The following is a 9,443-nucleotide window of genomic DNA, read 5'->3' on the forward strand; positions in this document are numbered from 1 at the left end:
ACTCATACACGTATCAAGACATGCTTACAGGTTCAGGGTTAAGGCATTACTATGAAAAAAACTTTATCTGTGAATAACCTAAGAAATACAACAGAGAATACACGAATTCCGTCTTTGTGAAACATAAAAATATAATTTAGTGTAATGATGAAAGCATCAGTTCATGCATTATTTTATTATATACAGTTATCTGATCCGAATGAGCCATGCGACGGCTCTAGTCTAAGGTAGGTAACTCTTTCTGTACACGTTATCCTAATCCGCGAACGCATAATGATTGTAGTTCACAGTGCATGACGTGATTAATGTTTCATAAGATAGGACAGTCACTGCAGACTGATCCGTTAATAGGGATCAAACATTTAGGTCTTAGGTCATTCAGTTGTTCTCGGATGAGATCGACACCTCCGACACCTCTGACTTTGTATAACAGTATATTTTACATATTTACATTATTCAGTATACTGTACACTGTATACTGTTCCGATTGTCATAATCAACCACGTGGTGGGAGTAGCATACATTTGTTTTGTAATTAGTAATGTTATCTTGTGCGAAAAACCGGTGTCACCTGACGTTGTGACCTGTGAAAAAATTGCCAACATTAACAACAACTAACATATATGATTCAGATGAAATGAGGTTTATCATCTCGTTCGAGATTATTTCACTTATTTTGCGACGTGCACCCACATGTGTGTATGTGGCTACTTACAATTGTACAAATCCTTACAGCGAACCACTTCGAGTCCGAACCATCATCCTTCTGTTATCCACAGGGTATCTATTATATTCCGACTGATAGAAAGAAATAGCTGTGTTTAGATTTTTAAAGAACTTTTCAATCATATCGGAGCATGTCAGCTTAATGTAGAAAAAAGTGACGCAGGTCGAGGATGTTTACCGCTTCAGGGACCCCAACAAGTATGGTTACAATGACTACAGATCAAGGATCATAATCGGATATAATTGGATTCGAAACCACGGCCAATAAAACCTGTCCCGGCCTAAGGGGTCGACTATTTGATATTCATTGGTTGGATGGGGTGATCATGTGAATAAGTCATAATTGGTAAAAGAATTCTTTTCCCAAACCCAAATTGTTTGACTTCTCTCCTTCAGTTTAGGGGATCTGATATTCTGTATGGGAAAAGGAAAGTTTTAATCGCTTAAAACAAATGTGTTTTGAAAGAAACAATTTCTTTGACGCCTCCCTTCGGGTCTCCAACATAAATCTGTCCAGAAAGGTCATGATATCAAACCAAAATATAAACGCTATACAAGTTTTTAATCATTTGTATCTACAAACTGAAATCACATATACACAAGATTTGTTTTCAATGTACAGCTAACCATAGGTTGTCTGTAGCTATTGAATTTGGTCTTTTGCGAGCCTTAGACATAGTATAAACGTATTGACCATTTTATCACATGTCATTTGTAAATTCTATCGTCAAAACAGCATTATGTCCTCTCACAAACGTACTTTAACATTAAGCTTTCCCTGGAATGTCGTAATCTAAACTTGTTTTGTAGACACTGATTTTTGGTATCGTAGGCTATTATTTATTAAATTTTACAGATCAACCCGATGACACGGAGTCGGCATCCCGTCAATAACATGAACTACATTGACTGAAAACATTGTCATTTAGTCAAGTCAAGTCAAATTTATTTGCTTTCAAGGCCACGTGACCGATAGTGCATATTCAGGAAATACACATATTTGACATGTGTGAGGGGTTAATGTGATAATTTTAAAACAGGGGATATACAGCTTTCACATATCGCCTCAAGAATGAGTATAGAATAGTATAGAATAAGTGTGATATTTCAGACATGTTTTCCTTCATATTAGATCTGAATGGCACACATTGATATGAACTAATAACGTACTATTTCAATATATATATATATATATATATATATATATATATATAATAAAATAATAAAGTTTCTATATATATATATATATGTATATACCTGCTTCATGAAATCACGTGAACGAAGCCACGTCACGTGAACAAAGCCACGTCACGTGACACACAGGAGGAAAGTAACCAGGAAGTGAGACGGGGGCAGACAGTCGAGTCACAGCGGTGTAGTCATTGTGGTAAGTCAGGCATACAGATTACATTTTCAAACAGTAACTTGTTGTGAACTTAGCTGAGATTTCTTATGATTATGGAAAGGGTTTTGTCGTGTTTACCTATGTTAGTATGTGTACATGCAAAGACAGAGGTTTCACTTTGATACAGAAAGTAGACTTGTATCAACATATCCCAACGTATCCAAAGAGTATGACATCTGTATATTTCTGTTTAATGTCATCTGATATCGCATCGCTGAAAGTGGCTACCCACTCATGGTGCCTTCCCACAAAGTGTTATTGTAATCAACACAGACAGACTGGGTCAGTCGATCAAGGCTTCGTGGCGATATACAAGTAATCACAAGGGTTATGTCCCTTTAAACAACCCGTGATATCCACTTGAATGCATGGCCTGGGCCGTAGGGAGGGGAGAGAATGGGGATGTTAGTGCGTTTGTGCTTGCCTGCCTGCGTATGTGCGTGCGTACGTGTGTGTGTGTGTGTGCGTGCGTGCGTGCGTGCGTGCGTGCGTGCGTGCGTGCGTGCGTGCGTGCGTGCGTGCGTGCGTGCGTGCGTGCGTGTGTGTGTGACTTAATAGAAAGGTCGACATCCTCAGTTTCATGTTCCGATTATGTTTTAATGTGCATGCATGTACGCACACGTTTGGCGCGTAACATTCAATGCTTTTTTAGCTAATGCCGCCATTTAACAGTTATCGATGATGGTGGGATGGATATGCAATATTACCATCATGAAACTGTTTGTGATAATATTTCATATACATATAAAGTTATACGGAAGTGACACGAATAACGGATTTCAGTGAAAAGTGGACCTAGCAAAAATGTTTTCATACAGCCCTGAGACTGCTGAATGTTTTGTTAAAATGTAGACAATAACAAGGTGAACCAAATCCTGCAAAACAGACACGTGTTATTTTATTATTATTCATCACATTAACCTGAGTACTGTTTCCTGAACAGAGATCCGTGACATCCCAATGAGTGAGTGAGGCAGTGAGTGAGTGAGGCAGTGAGTGAGTGGGTGGAAGGGTGGGTGAGTGAGTGAGTGAGTGAGTCAGTCAGTCAGTCAGTCAGTCAGTCAGTCAGTCAGTCAGTCAGTCAGTCAGTCAGTCAGTCAGTCAGTCAGTCAGTCAGTCATTCAGTCAGTCAGTCAGTCAGTCAGTCAGTCAGTCAGTGAGCAACATTGACGTATATGCAAAACTTCACAAGGTGCCGGCTTTTTTGAAATTGAAACTACGTCCTTTGGTCTCGTGGTGTACAAGCCGTTTCAACTTCTAAAATCCCGTACACTTCACTAGTGACACATGTTACTCATATTAGTATAGAACTTGATACAGGGGTTTAAATGTTTCTACACCAGAACCTTATGCAAATTGAAATAAAACCATGATGGAAACGACTTTCTTCATCCAGTTGGGTTTAAACTCATTCACATGTATTTTCTATGTTCACACTTTATGGTTCAGCTCATTGCTTAAAAGCAATATGTATGTACCTATCCTGGCATCACTTCACCAAATACGTCTTTTTCATTTATAATTAATTTCCAGTCTCTCCACTCAATGTTGTGTGCATGTACATTGTGTGTCAGATGAATGTATGGAACTAAAGTTACAAGAGCTATCCCCCTTTACCTACAGCTGCACTGAAGCAGGTACCCCAGTTTGACATGTGGCGAGGTGTTTTCTGTTGAACATAATATTAACTCTAACTGCACCTGTCGTATTAATACGAAACAGCGATATCCACTTACGTCGGCTGCAGTTGCTTGGCCGGTGAGTGTGTGTGGGGATGTTGATGAAGATGTGTTTTGTTTTGTTTTGTTTTGTGTGTGTGTGTGTGTGTGTATGGGGGTGGGTGGGGGGTGGGGGGTGGGGGGTGGTTGGGTGCGCGCGCGTGCGTGTGCGTGGGTGTGTGGGTGTGTGGGCGTATTGTGTGTGGATGTGTGTTTGTGTATGGGTATAGCTGTGTGTGTCTGTCTGTCTGTCTGTCTGTGTGTGGATGTGTGTGGGAGGTTGGGGTGGTGGACAGTGTATGTGTGTGTGTATGGCTGGGTGGGGTGGGGTCGGATGTGTGTGTGTGTGTGTGTGGCTGGGTGTTTGAGGGGGAGTGTTCGGGGTGGCGGGAGATGTTTTTTTGTGATTTAATAGAAAGTAGACATCGTCAGTTTTATGTTCCGATTATGTTTTACTTCATATATTTATATACATGTACGCACACGATTAGTGAGTCAGTGAGTGAGTATATGTGAGCTGTCTTATGACACAGTCGCAAACATATAAACTTTACAATTGCAAAGTGCCGGTTATTTTCAAATAGAAGGTAAATTAATACATAAACTGCGCCCTTTGGTCTCGTGGTGTACAAGCCGTTTAAGCTTGAAAAATCCCGTACACCTCACTAGTGACACATGTCACTCATAGTAGTATAAGGACTTGATACAGGGGTTTAAATGTTTCTACACACGAACCTTATGCAAATTGAAATAAAACCATAATGGAAACGACTTTATTGTTCTAGTTCGGTTTCAACTCAATCACATTTTTTCCAGCAACACCCATTATAGTTATGATCATTGTTTTTAAAAGCAATATTTATGTACCTATCCTGGCATCACTTCACCACATACGTCTTTTTCATTTATAATTAATGTCGGGTCTCTCCACTCAATGATGTGTGCATGTACATTGTGTGTCAGATGAATGTATGGAACTAAAGTTACAAGAGTTACCCCCCCTTTACCTACAGCTGCACTGAAGCAGGTACCCCAGTTTGACATGTGGCGAGGTGTTTTCTGTTGAAGATAATATTAACTCTAACTGCGCATGTCGTATAAGGATGTTACGTCATTGGATGTCAGAGTTGATACATTCATTGACAAGTTTTATTAAGGCAAGTCAGTGTTGTTTGTTTCAGACGATATCCTTTGTAGCTACATGTGCATCAATATTTTTTCAGCCATATGTTTTACTTCAGATGGCGACCGCTAAGAAATTGACAGACAACCACCTCACCTGTGTCATCTGTACAGAGGTGTTCACAGACCCTGTCACACTTGAATGTAATCACACATTCTGTAAGTCCTGTCTGCTAAAATACACCAACACCCAGCCTGACGCAATACAGGCCAAATGCATCCCATGTCCCTCGTGTAGACAACTGACGAAGGTGACCAACCCTGTCAGTCCAGTAGAGGAGTGGGTCGGTCAGCTAAAACCAAGCCACGTTATCCAGGGGTTGATGGACGACTTTGGACCCGGGGCAGAAGGTAACTTATTGATAGTTTAAGTTCACTTTGTACAACCAAACATTTATAGAAGGATGTATTAGGTTTAATCTAATTGTGAAACTGAATTGTATTTGGTAGTAATATATGTAGAAATAATGAATTGATAAACTCCATGAATGTGTAATCAGATGTGATTCTTTTTGTTGAAAACAGCAGTATTGGTTTTTTTATCATCTTATTGCTCTCCTGTAAACTCAAAACATTATCATCCTATCATATGCTTATAATATAAATATTGTGAAAACTTTGTCAAAATATTTCAGTTTAATGATGTATGTGTACCGTTATCCAGAAACACAGGTTGATATTTGTCATTACAGCTGCCGATGTGAATATCTGCATTGTTTGCAAACAACAAGGGAAGACAACTCCTGCCACATCGTGGTGTTCCATCTGTGACGATGTCTTCTGTGATGGATGTCTGAAGATGCACAACATGATACCAACGTCACGTGACCATGAAGTTGTGGATGCGTCTGATGCTACCAAGAGAAAATCTAAGCAGCGCTTCATGTGTAATATCCACAAAGACAAACAGATAGAGTTGTTCTGTAAAGATTGTAGGATGGCCATTTGTCATACATGCTGCAGTATAAATCACAGGAAATGTGACGATGTCGATACTTTAGATAGTATGACCCCTATTGTGAGAGAACACCTGTCAAATCAAAACCAAGAACTCAAAATAAAAATGACAACTTCAGAAAATAACATTATCCTCAGGAAATCTCAAATCAAAGAAATAAATTCCAATGCGCAAAATATCAAAGATGATATCAGAAAAACACGACAGGCAGTGGTAGACATGATTTTAAGGAAGGAGAAACAACTCCTTGGTAAAGTCGACCGATCTTCTGGCGAACAATTACATACAATTCAAGCAGAAATAAAATTCCAGGAGATTGAGATGCAGATGTACCAACAGCAGTATGAGTTCACAGCCAATGCTGTGACGTCCAACTGTGAGAGGGACATGTATGCCGTCTATGAGTCGGTGGGTGAGGCGTCTACAGACATCAGAGACACGGACAACAGACCAGCGCCAGGAAGGGTTGTATTCACACACGACATGGACAAGCTGAGTAAAGCAGTGGAAGAGCTACAGCTGGGGGAGGTTGCTGTTGTCCGTGGTGTGAGTGACCGCCAGTCTACCCCTGTTCTACATCACAATATTGACTGTGAGGCGGACGGGGATGAGACGCGTCCGTGTTTGTGTGACGTCACAGTGTTAACTGTTGACGGTATAAATGTGACAGTAGTCGCAGATAACAATAACAACAGCCTCAAAACATGTTACACATCAAAACCAAACACGCATGTTAATCAGCTACTGCTTTCTGGTTGGCCGTCGCATATAGCAAAGTTAAGTGAGAGTCAGGTAGCTGTCAGTCTTCCATGGAGTAAGCAAATAGTTACAGTGAATGTTACCCCAGAGCCTGTATTGCTGTCAACTATCAAAACAAGCAAGGAGTACTACGCCCTGGCCTATCTGAGTCCTTCACAGCTGGTGGCAGGTACATATGGACAGTCTCACTCTGTTGACATACTGGACATGACAGGGAAGATACTGAAGTCTATCAACACGGGCGTCATAAGGAATCCAGACTTTATCCATGTCACCAGTAATAACAACTTGATAGTCAGTGAAGGACGAGTTAACTCCCTTGTATCTGTGACTTGTGAAGGAGAAGCTGTTTTCACCTACGCTCCCACAGGAGACAGAGCTTTGACAATGCCTTGGGGCGTCACAACAACCAGCACAGGAGATATCCTGCTTGTAGACTGGGCCTCCCACAAGGTGATTCAGCTGACAGAGTCGGGGCGGTTTGTCAGAGATGTCCTCACACAACAGGATGGTCTGTCATGTCCTCGTGGTATCTGTCTTGATGGGGACGGGTTTCTGTATGTTACGTGTGACACATATGTAAAAGTATTCACATTTGTACAATCTGTACATAATCAAATAACATAAAACAATTCCTGAATCAGTCCAAAACCTGGTCTTGCTCGTTGCTGATTTCAATGGTAATTCACAAAGTTAACTCAATGATCACCTGATCCCAAGAAGCCCAATCTCACAGCATTACACCTGAGATCACGTGACATGAGTCAGCTGACCTAGAACAGTGATATTATTTCTTGTTTTATATACCGATTGTTGTCAGTGAATTCCTTAACCTGTTGAATTGTTAATCATGATTGAATTCTGTTTGTAGTTTTATGTATACAGATACATTTGTTAAGTTGGTGTTCGTACGTCTTCATTGACATTCTCGCAGAAACGTCCAGCAGTTCATAACATAGACTTTCTGTCGGCAGGAGTGGTGTAAACTCATTACGTACGATCATTGTTATTTAAAGTTTGTGATAATGCTACGGTCGGGTTAGTGATGGAAGCTCCCGTAAAATATGAAAATAAAAACCAACGAAAAGAAGCTCTCGCTGTCAAAATATATCCAAGCGTTTCAGAGCCGTTATCGCTCGAGTTGTGTTGAAGGAAAACGGGGCTTTAAAACCCAGAAATTAAAGGGGATGCGATGCCATAGTTTAATCACTTACTCTCATCATTTGTTAGATATTGCCTATATACTTGTATATATGGAAGAAACTATAGAAAGAATTGTAAGGAAATCAGCAGCGAATCCATTGATAAGTGTATATCACTGAAGATCTTTATACAATGAATTACTGCAATTTAAAGGTCTAAAGTTGAAAACTGTAAGGACCTCTTTGATAAATTTTAAATTATCATACATGGTCTGTCAGCTAAATACACGGTTTGGTTAAAAGTCGCCATCCTACGTAACGTTTAAAGGTTTTCTTCCAACATGAAGCCGACACATGGTGATATAACTGATATATTCATAGCAGCTTTAACATCCAACCCTATATAATTACTTAACATAGTGTCAAATTTCAGAAATACAGCGTCGTTTGGTAAACAGATGTCAGAATTCCTGATGGAATTGAGCCTTGTCTTATTAACAGGTACAACTTCAAATACTAAAGCATTTAACATATATCCTCACAATCTGTTGTTTCGCCTTCATTTAGCGCCCGCCACCGTTGTCTAGTGGTAGAGCGACCGTCTTGAGAGCGGAAGGTCCGTGGTTCGATCCCCGGTCGCGTCATATCTCTAGTCCGGAGAAGTAGAAGCAGAAACACACACACACACACACACACGCACGCACACACACACACACACACACACACACACACACACACACACACACACACACACACACACACACAGACACACACACACACACACACACACACACACACACACAGACACACACAGACACACACACACACACAGACACACACAGACACACACACACACACACACACACACACACACACGTGCAACCATTTCGCTATATAAATGCAATTATCTTGTACGCGATGTTAAACCCCATTTCACCTCACCTGACACTGTTAATACTGTACTTTAATGTAATATGTCATAAGGAAATTATGAAAAATAGTGCTACGCCACTAAAGCTCATTATGATAATTAATCAACAGTTTAAATGTCCTGCTAATATTGAGAAAGAAGGATCAAATTTGAACACTTTTTTTATCTGCAACACAGCCTTTTATCAAATAAAAACCTATAATGGTCAGGCATCGACACAGAGTATCAGAATATTCCAGTCTGCCAAATCTGAGACAAATGATCATGGACCACAATGTTACAGCATATACAGGTATGGGACCAGTCCCATCTACGCCATTCCTCTTATGTGACACCCTGATACTATTGGATAGTGATTCATAAACACATGCTTATGATATAGTCGGAATCGTACACTCGACTTTGTAGAGATTTCTATTGGATGTGGAAAGACTTTTGTCGCTTTTTTGTGTAATGGTAATCTTACATTCGACTTAATATGGAAACCAAAGATTAGACATATTTTACGCTAAATAACACAATTCCAGCTTGAATGTGTTCTTCAACGCGGTGGTTGTGCGTGGCGCTAAAATTATTTTGCATTATTATGTACAGATTATTAAATATAAATGCATAATAGAGT

The 9,443-nt window shown here is 40.1% G+C and overlaps 1 protein-coding gene across 1 annotated transcript; it reads left to right on the forward strand.

Annotated features, from left to right (window-relative positions):
• Nucleotides 1-2,057: 2,057 nt before the first annotated feature.
• On the forward strand, nucleotides 2,058-8,416 carry LOC124139011 (tripartite motif-containing protein 2-like). Its single transcript, XM_046505969.2, has 3 exons — nucleotides 2,058-2,113; nucleotides 5,091-5,382; nucleotides 5,724-8,416. Exons 2-3 carry the CDS (start codon nucleotides 5,091-5,093, stop codon nucleotides 7,373-7,375), a joined length of 1,944 nt encoding a protein of 647 aa, XP_046361925.2. The 5' UTR covers nucleotides 2,058-2,113; the 3' UTR covers nucleotides 7,376-8,416.
• The last annotated feature ends 1,027 nt before the right edge of the window (nucleotides 8,417-9,443 follow it).

This window comes from Haliotis rufescens, unplaced genomic scaffold (genome assembly GCF_023055435.1).
Source record: "Haliotis rufescens isolate VD_foot unplaced genomic scaffold, xgHalRufe1.0.p SCAF_49, whole genome shotgun sequence".
NCBI lineage: Eukaryota > Metazoa > Mollusca > Gastropoda > Lepetellida > Haliotidae > Haliotis > Haliotis rufescens.

Excerpts from the sequence above, each read along its gene's own strand:
- LOC124139011 (XM_046505969.2), top strand. The coding sequence starts at position 5,091 with ATGGCGACCGCTAAGAAATTGACAGACAACCACCTCACCTGTGTCATC. Across the intron at positions 5,383-5,723 it reads CTTTGGACCCGGGGCAGAAG|CTGCCGATGTGAATATCTGC; the intron begins GTAACTTATTGA and ends TTGTCATTACAG.